General features: G+C 44.7%; 1 protein-coding gene across 1 annotated transcript in view; it reads left to right on the top strand.

Annotated features, from left to right (window-relative positions):
• The window catches only part of sorl1 (sortilin-related receptor, L(DLR class) A repeats containing), a 76,855-nt gene that overhangs the window by 30,840 nt on the left and 31,547 nt on the right, over window positions 1–14,468 (top strand). Inside the window, exons 7-10 of the mRNA XM_076035892.1 lie at window positions 8,026–8,127; window positions 9,163–9,336; window positions 10,717–10,905; window positions 12,610–12,727. Of these exons, the coding sequence (XP_075892007.1) occupies window positions 8,026–8,127; window positions 9,163–9,336; window positions 10,717–10,905; window positions 12,610–12,727 (583 nt within the window). The remainder of the gene's footprint in view (window positions 1–8,025; window positions 8,128–9,162; window positions 9,337–10,716; window positions 10,906–12,609; window positions 12,728–14,468) is intronic.

Genomic DNA, 14,468 nt, shown 5'->3' with positions numbered 1-14,468 from the left:
GTGTTTGCGCGGCGGAAGCCGCAGTTAGGCAGCAGACAAACAGACAGCGGAGCAGATGGAAAATACAGTTTGGATCTGGTCCCCTTTGCTTGTTTCACAGGGCTGCCTGGACAGATTCGCTCTCCTCCTCCTCTTCCTCCTCCTCGCCTACCAGCCAGCCTGTAGCCACAAACACACACACACACACACACACACACACACACTCATAAACGGTCCATAATGAAGCCGGGGCTGCGGAGAATTCAGTCTGCTTGGTATCAGACGGGTCCACTGGAAGTTAATGCACTTAGCCGCGCTTCAGGTTCGCTAATGGAGGCAAGGAGTTCAATTAATTATTAAATAAACTGCCACGGCTCTGAGGGAGGTGCCGCCCGCCGCTCACTGTGATTTATGGCCAGGAATTCAAATACTATTCATCTGCTCTCGTGCTGGAGATTGATGTTCCTGCTGTGGCGCTTCTAAATACCCAAATTGAAAATGTTTGATTCCGAGAGTCCATCCGTCTGCTCGCTCTCTAAACGTTTTGCCGCGCGCGCGGTAGCCGCTCGGTCGTCGCGCTGCGAGGCACCGCCGGGCCAGCCGTGATGAATCCCAGCGGCTAACGCGGCCAAACCCCTTAACGAGGAATCGTCGTTTCCAATTAGGAGCGCGGTCTGACAGGAGGCCATGTTTGACCTCAGAGTGTTGAGCGGCCACAGATGGTTAGTGTGGTTTTTGGAGCAGGAGGACCACCTTCAAACCGGGCCTGGGCAAATCCATGGAAAATGTGTCATGTGTGCAATCGTAACGTGCGCTGTTCCAAGTGTCATCGAGTGGTGCTTGAGCTGCAGTATCATCACCTCCTTCAAATGACAACCCAAAATCATTTTGTCATGACATTTTTTTCCCCTTTCTCGAAGTCAGCTCTATTGGTTCATGCAGGGTAACTTGCTTGTGTTTACCCACAATGCCCTGCGTTGTAGTCCAGGTCCCGCACGTGGTTCTAGCAAAACAGTCCGAGAACTACTTTGCGGTTACTTGATTCGCATCAGAGTTTGGCCACCAGACTGCAGGCTAATGCGCCACAAATTCGTTCCCATATGGGACCTTTATCTGATGTTTTAAAGACATTTTGAACAGCACAATTCCAATTTCTTTATTTATTTCTATTAGACCTAGGCCACTTTCATATGTGGTCCTAATTCCGATGTGCGTCTGATATTTTGCAATGTGACTCCCGTCTATACGCCGGCCGCAGATATAGTTCAACATTTTTACGGTCGCAATGAGGAAATGAAATGAATGTGCCCACGTCAGTGGAGCTCCTATCACTATCTCACCACTGTTCATCCAAGCAGCCATTGCACCGCAAAAGGCCGCAGCAAAAAAAAATCTGTCTCTTTTATTTTAATGCTTTTCTTTAAATTATGCGACTCTAATGGTGCTGATTTCGGGAGTAGAGAAATGTTATTAGTGCCACACTCAAACACTCACCAAAATGTACTCGCGTACACACAGTGTGTTGCCTCTTTTGTGCATGTGGGTCACTTCAGAGTCCCATCCAGTCACGTTTAACGTGTAATATGAAGCGTGCTGTCTGAACGAACATAGCCTTCGACTGTACATTCCCACCTCTCCGAAGGAACTGGACTTTCCCGGCTAACAAAGTAGACTTGGATTAAATATGGCTGGCGAGAATGCAGCCTGCGTCGTACATCTCCCCGCTAACACGGCAGGCAGATTTATGTCAGACATTACAATTACCATCGCTGCATTTCCCTCTCTGAGAAACTCCCTTTTACTTTCAAGACACAGATTTATTGTGTCGTATCGCATAAAATCCCAAAATATATTGTAGATCGGAGAACAAAACCTCCTCAAATTAGAAAATGACCTAGTACTGATCCAACTGGGGCTCGGTGACATGGAAAAGTCAGAATGGCATTGAGGGCAATGGGGAGGATCGCACTCCTAACAGAAGGCCTGTGTGTCCCAGTCATATTTAGTGCGATGCAGCTGTTCCTATCCTTTACATTTACGGACCAGGATTGGGCAATCGGTGGGACTTTAACCGTGTAACTGTCAGCTCACAGGGAGAAAATGAAGGGTTTCCATCTGGGGTCTTTCTGTGTGGAGTTTACAAGTTCCTCCTTTCACATTACACTAATTTGCAACTGGTGACTTGTCCAGGGTACAACCCTGATGGTAACCCAAGACAGCTAGGAAAGGCCTCGCCAGACTGCAGGATATGTAGTGATATAATAAAAACAGGGGAAACAAACTGCAGACTTTTGGGCTTTTTTAACATTGTTTAGCAAAATAACTCTATTATACTGTCAATGCACAGGACAAATAATACATGATGTCTACATTTTGCACACACCCCTCTTACATAAAATCAAAAATCATAATTGCCTTTAAGTCGGTTAAAGCAATGGGGCTGAGTAGCAAGAAAGGCTTGCATGAGAAGGCAGTTTTGGCTTAATTTGATAATTAAATGAATTTCTTACTCCCAGTTTAGGATTGCAGATTTGATCAAATTGATGAAAATACTGGCTGACAAAAAACATTGACTGGTTACTTCATACCAGGATCTTAGAAAGAAATGGTAATAAAAAAAAGACTGTGGGCAAGTTATTGTAAATTTAAAATTCAATAATCTAAAGTAAAATAAAATAAAAACAACAACTGCCGGGCTTTGTTTTGGAAGAGGGCATTGAGACAGAACGCGATTACAGTGTTAGACAGCCTCTTGTTCTAGTGATTGACCTGTCTGTGACACCCCGTCCTCTTGTCTGGGCTCTGAATCTGACCTCTGTTACTGATGAGACCAGCAGAGACGATGAGCGCCTCAGGGCCCCGAGGAGATAGATGGAGAGAGAGAGAGAGAAAGAAAAAAAAAAACTGCTGTGCATGGAGGGGAATGACACAGATGCAGACTGATTCACTGCATCAGCTCCATTAGCCATTTACTCGTCAGAGTTAGCGATTGCTAGCATTAGTGATCATTAGCTCCTAGTCCAGTGTTGCTTGCTCCCGCCCTCCGGCTTCTGCCTTGGCTCGTGCTAATAGGATTAGAATAAAGGAATATCAGAAGTGCTTTTGGCAGTTCCAGGCTGCTTAAGCCAAGTAAGGAAGTAAGACGGAGAGTTTTAGCTAACAATAGGGATGCTAAAGAATAAAGTGCCTATCAGGCCCCAGCCTCAGATCTGAACGGGGAGACCCGCTGAAGAGAAGTGGCTCAGTCGCAGTTGCGAAGGTGTCGATAAGCGCTGATTTCTTCTCTCCGAGGTTATTTGTCGGCCACATTAGGCCCCATTTAGATCACACACACACACTGTCTGGCACCGAGATTGAGGAAAACAAGGAGTTGAGAGGAGGACCCATTCCGAACAATTGCAGCATTATATTTAGCTGTTTCTGAAAATCCTGCTTGTTCTTCCAACAATCCACTGTTAAAAGTACTTGTTCTTGCCATGGACGAGTGGGGCAGACTGGCAACATTTATCATCTGACTTTTATATATCTGTCATAGTGCTGTATAAATCTCCAGAAGGAAAAAAATCTCTGATTGGGGATGCTGACAACCTGTGATGGGTGATTTCTAGAACTGTGTGTTTGTCTGTTTCAACACAAACATTCCTTGAAAAGTGGAAGGAAAAGTAAGAAAAGGACGGGCAATTCTTATTTATCGGGAGACACGTAGGGTTAAACCTAGATGAAATGCATTTTGCATCACGTAGGTAGACGCTGTTGCTCTTTTAATGGAAAACGGTAATAAATGTCAATCATTGAACCTAAAACTGCAGAATGCTCAGTTAAAATTTGACTCTTGGGTTGCACACAGGACGGTGTTTCACCGGTTGCACGTTACTGTTTACTGAAAGGCCCTCAAGTCCACAATTGTCCTTCGAACGAAGGAGATTTTCTTCCCAAACCCCAAGCAGACCGAGTAGCCGCATCCATGTTGGTCTCTGGATATCAGCTCGATAAGTGCTCTCTACACAGATACTTTAATGCCAAACGTTTTTACCTTCTTGTAAGTCAAAGCCCCCGATTTGTGCAGGAGTAATGCCTTTGAGCCGCTGCTCTAAATTTCAGCGAGAACAAAAACACCTTCCTCACCATCTCCCCACAAATCAGGCGAGCATGAGAAGTCGGTACTGGATGCGCGTTTCTCTCCAGCCTAATCTGAATAATAGCGTCGCCTTGGGGTGTGCGTGAGCCAGTCCGTCATGAATATGCAGGAGACCACCGCTCAGATAAAAGCGCAGAAAGCACCTCATTGCCTTATTGGTGGAGCACATTAAGGCTTTATAGGTTCAGCCCAGTCGTACAGCGTCGGGATGAAGACGCCGCGACTCGGTGACTTTGGCAGGTGACATTTCCAGTCTTGTTTCTGTGTGCGCGCGCGCGCCTTCTGTCCTCATGAAAAGTCGGCCTCAGGGCGGAAAAGGAGAGATCTGAACAGTGAACATGTGCTTATCATCTGGGGCTGTCAATTTGGAAAGTCACCTTGTGGCTGTTTACTGCGTGGGAGTGAAGCTCTCGTCTCTGACCCTGCCGTGCTCCAAGGAAATGTTAATGGTGCACTCGTGTGTTTGGGAGAAGTAGCTCTTCTGTTGTTGCTTTAAATCTAAAAAGTAGTCAAGTTGAATGCCAAAATATGTCGGTGTGGGAGGAAAATGTGTCTCGGTGGGCACTTCACCGCTCTTGAAGTTTGGCTTCAACCTTGAAGGTATTGGCACATTTTACTTCCTTTTTTTTTTTTTTTTTTTTTTTTTAAATTGAAACACTGAAAGCATCCAGTTTTGAAGACACATGACAAGTTTAGCTCTCAGTTCAATCATATGGCAATATGTTGCATCACCACCCTTGTTAAAGGGGCCTTAATATGAAATACCTGAAACGTGATTATTACAGCTCTTCAATGTGTTTTTAAGCATCTTTGGCATATCAACTAACCAAGTACCAAAAAAATGACAATTTCCATGTTCCATTTCCTGGCTCTTTCTGCGTTACTGCGCTGACACAAGCCGTTTGGTTTTTGCCCGACTTTCCGCGTCACAAGTCAAGAACTTTGTGTTTCTGCAGACTTTTTTTTTTTTTTTTTTTTTTAATAATGCGGGCAAAGTGCTAGTAAAATTAAATGAAAATGAGGCCAACAAATTTGGTGGCTATAAAATCAAAATTAAACTGTGGGTGTTTACTACCTCTTCCTTGTATTAATATTGCCAACACTCAATGATGACTCAGTTATTCATTAATTCTAGCCTGTTCACACTCATGGTCTCTGGAAGCTATCTTTAATATAGATGGAAAGTCTTTATTTAGGTTTCTGAGAACATGAAATGACCTCACGACTTAAATATTCTAAATATTGCATTAAAATCATCCGTCAGACTGAACGCGCGAGTCCTCTCCGAGAAGGTCGTTGATGTCTTGTGATATGAGTTTTCGAGGATGAGTCACAGTCGCCGTGAGCAGTAAGTGCATCAGATCACCTCATGCAAATTTTAAAAAGCGAGACCTCCCTTCAGCGCCCATCACAGACTGTTAGCTCAGGGGCTTCGCTCCACCACTTTCCGAACTTTCAGCCGCCGTGAACGATTTTCGCAAGATGAGGTTTATGTTAATTGCAACAATTCTCTCTATTAGTCAAGATCCATCTGGAGCGAAGGTGCACTGCGGTTTTCTTCTTATTTTTTGGACAAGCTGCTGCTTTCAGGTGGTCCTGGTGCGGCCCAATTTTCTCCTTTTTCTTCTTCTTCTTTTTTTAAAGGTTGAATGATTGGATGAGCTGCAGCTCATCGTGTAAAATGCTAAATAAATTGTGTTGATCTCGGGCTGCGGTATGACGTCTCATTTCAGGGATTTGAGAGTTTGGAGAGGATCAGCGGCGAGAGGTTGAGCACTGCGGTTAAAATGGAAAAATATTTGATAGCTGTGATTCTAACATGTGATCACCCCCCCTGCCCAGACTCACCAACTACACTTTGAAACCTACATTTGGAGGTTGAGGCAGCATGAGAATGAACCTAATTCCAAACTCCAGATACATTTATCTTGTGTCTTGCTCCGTATCTCAGACCCCCGAGGAGCTCCAGAATTGTGTTTATCATTCTATTACTCCGTGTATCTCTTTCTCTTTTTTTTTTTTTTTTTTTTCTTTTTTTTTTACTTTAAGTCTATTTGTCTTTGTGCTGCCGTCGTTACTTTGCTTTCACATCACACCACGCAGCCAGTGTGGGCAGCGCACCAGATAAATCAATAGACTGAGAGCAAGAGGCTGAAACGCTCTGCTGGAGGCTGTGGATGCTCTGGCACTCAAGGATGGACACAAATCCCTCCAAGGAACACAAGCATGCACGCACACACGCACATGCAGTCGCACACTTGCACATAAAATCATTATTTTAATAATAAGGTAGAATTGGAGAAGAGACCGATACCGCTGACATTGTCACTCGCATCCAGCAAATTACAGGATGTGACTGAAATGTGGATTCAGATTCTTTGGGCCTTCAGCTGGCGAGACCATATTTAACAGTGCTGAGTGTGAGATTACACAGGGATCCATTTGCCAAGCTGAGCGGGGAGCATTTCTGGAGTACAATCAACAGTCCCCCCCCCCCCCCCCCCCCCCACAGTGTAGTGTGTCTCTGACGGTCCTGCACAGAAAAATGAGATGGACTGGTTTCCCGAGGTTGAACAAGTCCCATCAATCTAGTGTATTTTGACCACATCAGACAAATTGGAATCAGGAACAACTGCAGATTTCGTTTTCAAATATAGCTTTTATTTGAATTTTTTTCTTTTTAGTTAGTTAAGGATTTTTTTTTTTTTTTTTTTGTACATCTTCGTTGGTGAAAAAAAACCCCATGTAATTGTGATATGTTACATGAAGAATCCAAGCACCATCAGCCACAACCCACATACTCCCTTCCACTGGCGTTATTAAATGTTCATCACAGTGTGAGCTTAGATAGACACACGGCTGCAATGTTGAATAACTAACTGGAAACAGCGTGAAAAGTAGCTCTGCAATTTTAAATGTTATGGCCTTTATGCTCGATTAAGGAAAGCCAAGGTTTTTTGGTACTGTTGTGAGGCCAGGTTGCTGTGTTTATATTCTTCACACACACGAGAATGAGGAAGCGACGAGGTGCAAACTGTGCTGACAGCACTGAAAGTACTGAAAGACATTGAACCAGGAGACTGGAGAGTGAGTCCTGATCCTATCACAAAAGTGTCCAGAAACTTTTGCCCACCAAAGTGTATGTATACCGTTTTGTTCCAAAAACAGCAATGTGATCTATTTTTAATAGGTTACATTTGAACAAGGCAAGTCATGCAAGGAAGCACTTCCTGTTTCTGGATGCATTTTCAAACAAATTTCATGAGAAAGCCTTTACTCAACTAACTCTGTCAACTCAACAGTTGTCTGTAAACCATGTCGAGGTTTATGTTATAAAAATATCCCAGCTTGGTTTGGTCTTTATCATATATATCCTGGTAATTTGCAGCTGATCAGAGTTCTCTTTCCTCTGTTATTCAACTCTCTCAGCTGCACATCAGTTTGAATCCGGATATTAAATGTTTTCTGACTTCGCCACTGTCCTCTGCGCTTCCGGGAGATTAAGACAGAAAAACACTCTGTCTCTTTCAGGGTTTCCCACACGACCAAAGTCTCTTTTTTTTTTCATCTACACACCCAGCGCTCTCAGACCAGTGCTGGCCAGCTTCCTGTCCCTCGTGACAGCGTGGCGGCGTCCTCTTGTGAAGAAAAAACAAGGACATTCACTGGAAACAAAGAGGGAAAAACAAAAAAATTAAGATGCTCAAATTAATGTCACAGGATCCTGGGAAACGGATTGTTTCGGATGACTCAGAGATGTTGGTGGAGTAATTCTGCTTTGATGGACGAAGCACGTGAGGCGAGTTGGAGGGGAAACATCCCAGTGGGCAACAGATCTGCTGCCTGCGAGACAGTTGGACGGGTTTGAATTCAATAGAAAACTAAAACTGCGTTGTCTGTCTCCACAGAAACTGTTCGGCAGCCACGAGTCCTCGTCTGTCCAGCTCTGGGTGTCCTACAACCGCCAGCCAATGAAAGCTGCCCGCTTTATGACCCGCCATCCAATCACAGTGAGTCCAATCACCAAGTGTTGATGTCAAGGCATGTTGCGGGTTGGGACCTCTTGAACTTTTTTTTTTTTTTTTTCCCCAATACAGAGGGCCATTTTTGTCAAACATCAGGCTGCAGCAGCATGAATGAATTGTTGGCGCAGGCTCATAATCCTATTACTTCTGACCTTGAGATGTATGTGTATAATTCATGGATTGAGAGCTATCATGAGGGATTAAGGCTGTTTTGGCTCTAGGCAGGAGTCCTACTGTGGCCAGGCACAGTGAACCCAAGCTTCCCTCGTCTGCTCCACTTCTAACTTTTTTTTGTTATTACTCTGGATGACCAACACCTCTGATGTATGTCCGCAGTCGAAAAAACGTGTTGGAATTCTTGAAAAACTTGAAAAATGTGACTCGCACAGCTCTTTAATGTGTTTTTGAGCATTTTGGCATAGCAACCAGCACACCAAGTACCAAAAATGACAATTTGCGTGTTTCTAGATGGACTGGCTCTTACTGTGTTTCTGCGTCTGTGCTGAAATAAGCTGTTTGGTTTTTGCGCAACTTTCTGCGTCACAAGTCAAGAACTTTGTGCTTTTTTTTTTTTTTAATAATGTGAGCTAAGTGCTAGTAAGTCTGCACTAAGTTGGTTTGCGCAAACACACAAGGGGAGTGTTAGAAGAACAAACCTCTCGCACCATCAGCTAGTCCAGAAATAGTCCAGCCAGGGTAAATACCATATAACCGGTTGGGTAGAAGGGTTAAATTGAGACAATTGTACTGGTTTGCTATATTGAGGCTAGCAAATACTGTAGATACTGTACAAGATGGCTGAACATGGTGGTTGGGAGTCTCCATTCCATTCTCTAGTCCAGTTGCCTCCACTTGACGCCTTTACACTGAGATGATATGGGCGACTGAGAACCTTCAGAGGCATATTAACCAGGATGGGGCATCCTTTCCCCAGAAAAAGAGCTGAAAACAAAAGTTTCACATCTACAAAAGTAGATGTGAGATGGACCAAGTGAGGAAACTGGCACATTTTTCTTGCAGGAGTACTACATTGCGGACGCGTCGGAGGACCAAGTGTTCGTGTGCGTGAACCACCTGAACAACGTCACGCACCTGTACATCTCAGACACGCAGGGCCTGTCCTTCTCTCTGTCCCTGGAGAACGTTCTCTACTACAGTCCCGAGGGCTCCGGCAGCAAAACACTCATCAGGTACCTACTGGTCTTTGATTTTTGAAAAGGCATTTCTAAGAGTGATACATACAATGCTAACCAAACACAACATTGGCCTATTCCAATAACAGCCAATTGTCTGCCTCCATCTAACCTTGGCATCTGCCTCCTCTTCTCACACACTGTCTACCTTCATGTCCTCTGTCGCCACATCCATAAATCTCCTCTTTGCCTGCCGGTTCCGACCTCAGCGTCCTTCATCCCATGTTTTCAATGTCCCTTCAAAACATCTAAGGTGCACTTTCTTCTCGCTCTGATGTACTCAGAGGCCAGTGGGTGTATGAGTGCACTGCTTCAAGGTTGTAGGTGTCGTGTGTGGATAAATGCTGTTCTGTATAGACTGGTTGTAAGCAGTGGTTATTGAAGTACCTTGCTATGGTCTCCAAGCTGTCCTCTGACCAACACCAAGAACCAGGCCGCGTTCAAAGTCACCAAAGTCCCAATTCTTCCCTATTCTGACACTCGCTTTGAACTTCACCGAGTCGTCCTCACTGCATCTACATGCTTAAGTGCCAGAATTTAGTGCCATGTGATTGGCTGATTAGCTATTTCTGTTAAAGAGAAATTGAACACTACACCTAAAAAAGATCCTGATGATGGTATAATCATCTGCTGTCTTTTTTATGCACATTTTGCTTGAGCATTTAGATAAAAATTGAGTGCTCAACATTCCCCCTGCAGACATTCCCTCCAGCAAGCGGTACCAGCACATGAAACTGCACCCGCCACGTGCACAAATTAAAGCACAAACTAGATGTTCATCTTCCAGCTAAGTTGTTGCCCCGGCAACTCAAGCAGCAGGGAAGATGACGCTGATAATTCAGAGGCTCGGTGACCAGCAGGGACTAAAGCTTGTTAATGAGATCTCGTTGCTCTCGCTCTCAACCGACCATCAGTCTTCCCTCCAATCACATCAGGAGGACGCTGTGCCCTGTTGTTCCCACTAGATGCTGGCTCAGGTGTTTGACCCGAAACAATGATTCTTATTATTTGGCACTAAATCCTGACAGAATGAAATTTGCCAGAGGGCTGTCGCGTGCTTTGAACATCCTGCACCTACCAGCGTGTTCTTCTCCACATGCTTCCCTGCTCCAGTGTACACACGTAATGAAGTTCCAGCTTCCTGTTTACTTGTGCCCCCCCTGCCCCCCTCCCCCAAGAGAGCTGGAGATTCTGAGAGTTGATGCCCTTCACATCACCGTGTTTGACTTCCTTTACCGCTAAGGAGGCTAGAACACAAGGCGTGCTAATAAAATGAACGCAAAATTTTCCATTGAAACTTTTTATTTGTCCCAATTTGAGCCAGATGCTGATTTTGAGCGTCCGCTTTTCTGACGGCGCCCCCTCTCACCGTCCCAGGTACTTCGCCAACGAGCCTTTCGCGGACCTTCACCGCGTGGAGGGCCTGCGGGGAGTCTTCATCGCCACGCTCATCAACGGCTCGGTCAGCGAAGACAACATGCGGTCGGTCATCACTTTTGACAAGGGAGGAACTTGGGAGCTGCTGCAGCCGCCCGCTGCCGACAGCTTGGGAGGAACGGTGAACTGTCTGGTACGAAAAAGAAAAAAAATATATTCTCATGGCTGAGGTTAAAGATGTCCTGGCTTTTATGTTTGGCAAATCAATCACACGTGTCTGTTTGTTGCTTCTAACATGTGAGAAAGAACAGTTTTTGGTTTGCAGGTTGAAGCGGTTTTAGCTTTGTGCTGCTGCTGGAGTCACTCAGAGTTTGCAGGGGCAAACAAATTTAAAAGCAAAAACTGAGGTCTAAATGAGTTGTTGAAGAGGCTGGAAGTCTATATTTATATATTTATATATATGTTTGGTGTCTAAATTATCATTTACATTTTAATTATTTTTTTCTTTAAATTAAGTTTCAGCATTAGGGAGCAATAATTGCACCTTATACTTTGAGAAATTGCCATCATTTGTTAGAGGCCATTTGGGACGCAGTGATCTCTGCGTCACATCGCAGGACTAAGTGTTTTTAAATTTTACGCTTCAGTGTTTAATATCAAGCGAGAGCAATAAACTCAAACATGCCATGGTCTGGTTTATGCTTCTTGGTTTTTTAAAGATTGCTGGAAGAGTTGATATGGATCATCTCAACTTGTTGGTTAAAGTTGCAAACTGAACAATTTTGCTCTATCTGGAGATGATTATTGAAATGATCCGATGATAGAGATTCACTTCAAGATTTCAAGTTTCAAATTTCTTATGCACATGCTGAAAAAAGAAATCCTTCTTGCCTACGCAGTTGTAATTGTTCAGCCGCTCAGACTAAGATCAAAACAGTCCGACCGACCGCCTTGCAGGAGAAAGAATTGAAACACTTGGCGGGTCGCAGTTGTGGCTAAAGTGTGAAACTACTGGCATCAAGTGTTGCTCTGTTAGTATCTTGCTGCTGAGAAATCTTCTTTTTTTTCTCTGTCAGAAGTTGGGGCTAAAGACATTTATCCTATAATGCTCGAAAAATTTCCCCCAAAATAAATACAAAATAAAAACATATTCTCCCTCAAAGCCGAAACATGGCATTTCAAAGTGTTCTGTTGCATCTAAATGTCTAAACATCAACAAGTAGTTGTTTTTTTTTTTCTTCATTCGGAACAAAAAAAAAAAAACGAACGAACAGGCTGCTCCAGCGTCATTAAATTCTCTACAAGTCAGAAGATCCTAAAATTGTTTGAACAAATGTTATTTACACCATGAATAATTCAGTGTGAATCTATTTCTGTAGCCCAAAAACTTAAAACCCCAACTGTGACGATTATGCCTTTTGAAATGCGTGGAGGCTTTGCGGGCTCCCTTTCATTACTCCAGAGGGAACCGTTTCCACTTTGTTCTCTTCTTGTTGTGAACTTTTTACATTTTTTTTCCCAACCAACGGCTATCCAGTTTAGCTTTTCAAGAGAGTGAATGGTAAACGGGTGAAACGGCACGATCCGACAGTGAGGCTTTGAGTAAACGGTTGCACTGATACAGGAAAAAAAAAGTATGCGCTTTGACATTCCAGCGGCTGGCATTATTTGTTTGAAGAATTCCTTTTCGCTTCCAGTATTTTTAACATTTATGAAAATAAAAAAGTGTTTGTGTAAATTCGCTCACACCAGCTCAGGACTGGTCTCGCATTGCTTTGCGCTGAAAGAAACGCCTACCGCTGCCAGCTCAATTCGGGGGCGTCGGCACCAAAAGGGTGAGTTGCGAAAGCGGCCGCTCAACGTGACGCCTTCCCTCTGCCCTCTGTTTGCCCTGCAGCTCAGCAAAGGTTGCTCCCTCCACCTGGCCCAGCGCTGGAGCCAGCTGTTCAACATCCAGCTGAGGAGGATGCCCATCCTGTCCAAGGACTCGGCTCCGGGGCTCATCATGGCCACAGGTGGGATCCCCCTGGACATGATTGGGGAATATTATTTATTTATTTATTTATCTATTTATTTATTTTTAGATCTGTGTATGAGCACCAAACTCTCCCCCGTCTGTTTATCCAGCACCACATGTTAGGACGAAAACAAAATCTTTATTTTCCTCCCCTTCCTTCCTTCCTTTCTTTCTTTCTTTTCTTTTTTTTTTTTTTAAAGGAAATTAAACGCTGATGGTTTGGATGACAGATTTTGTCTGTAATTGCGTTTTGAACCCGCCCCGAACCCCAGTGTAATCCCCAACCATTGGAAATCCCCAGGGTCTTAAAATCTTTTTTTCCTCGCCATAACCCCTCCGTCAGTAGTTTGGTCCCTTAGCCGAGGCAGATGAAGAGACTTTGGGTGCCATCTGGCAGAGGATGATCTCAGCGAGAGAGCTGGAGCCACACGAGCATGTGTTATTTTTCGCCAACTTCCTCTTTCTTTGATTGGACCGATAAGTAACAAGCAATTTGCTTTTGCAAGCGGGACGGCTCTGTATCTCGCTCTCTCGTTCTAAGTGAAAAAAAAGAAAAATCGCTTCCTGTTTTGCCCGCCACTCAGGAAGCGTGAGTGCGGTTTTGCAGGTGTCAAAAGTCAACTTGTTTTGTGTTCTGGAGTCGTGGGGGGGCGCGACGTTGTCACGCCTTTTATTTTATGCTGATATGTTTTCAATAGATTCTAGTGGAGCCCTGACTGACGCGAATAATGATTCAAAAAAACGATTCAAGGCTTCGGAAAACTGTCACTTGGCGCTAGCTTCCTGCTCAAACCGAGCCTCTGTTGTTGCCATCCACAAAAACAATGTGGCGCCGGTGGGCGGAGCCAAGGTGGTTGACAACAAACGGCTCGCGTTCCCTGAAAAAGTGGAGAAAGAAAAAGAAGTGGATGAGGGCGTTTTCGTTCACCAACAGGCTGGAGAAAAAAGCAGTGAGGGAAAAGTGTTTTCTTACCCCCCCATGTGTTCATGATATATTGCACTAAGATTCACTCTCAGGTCTCCAAGTGTCATTTCCCTCAGTCCAATCACCTACAACAAATGTGCTCCCTCCAGATATGTACACTGGTCCAGGTCCCAACTCGGATGTTACAGCGAAATAATGTCTCTTGTCACTCGTTTTTTTTGTTAACAATGAACAAAAGAATAAATTGTTTGCATCTGTCTGATGCATCTGAGACACAAAATTCCACAAATACTTAATAGAAATAGAAATCGTTGGCAGAAGTGAATTGTGCCTCATTGAGACCATCAATGCCCAGAGCTTCTGACAAAATCCAAAACCACGCTGCACAGAGGAGGCCAGTTTGCACTCGGCGCAAACAAACCGGCTTTGTCTCAGTGACGCGGGACGCAAGTTGTTTTTCTGGAGTGTACGGCTGCAGCGTTTGGCCTCCCCTCTCCTCCGCAGCTGCTGCCTCGATTCGACGACGCCGTTGTCGTGTCCGGCGCCGGCTGCTTTCCTCCGCAGCCAACTGGGTCCTCAAATGAAATTATTATTAGATAATGCGCATGCAGAGAGAGAGGAGAGGGGACTGGCACCCGACAGCAGCGCTCGCACACTTATCGCTCTCCAACAGATGGGCTAATTACTGCTGCTGCGCCCAGCGGGCATTCCACAGGTCAAACACGCTCTGGGAATACAGACTGGCACACACGCACGCACGCACGCACGCACGCACGCACGCGCACACACAATCGAGCAGACGTGTTTATTTACA

This window comes from Nelusetta ayraudi, unplaced genomic scaffold, assembly GCF_046127955.1.
Source record: "Nelusetta ayraudi isolate G7.1 ecotype Tasmania unplaced genomic scaffold, CSIRO-AGI_Nayr_v1 ptg000048l, whole genome shotgun sequence".
In the NCBI taxonomy this organism is placed as follows: Eukaryota; Metazoa; Chordata; class Actinopteri; order Tetraodontiformes; family Monacanthidae; genus Nelusetta; species Nelusetta ayraudi.
The sequence above is the reverse complement of the archived record's forward strand: the minus strand, read 5'-3'. Positions and strand labels throughout refer to the sequence as shown.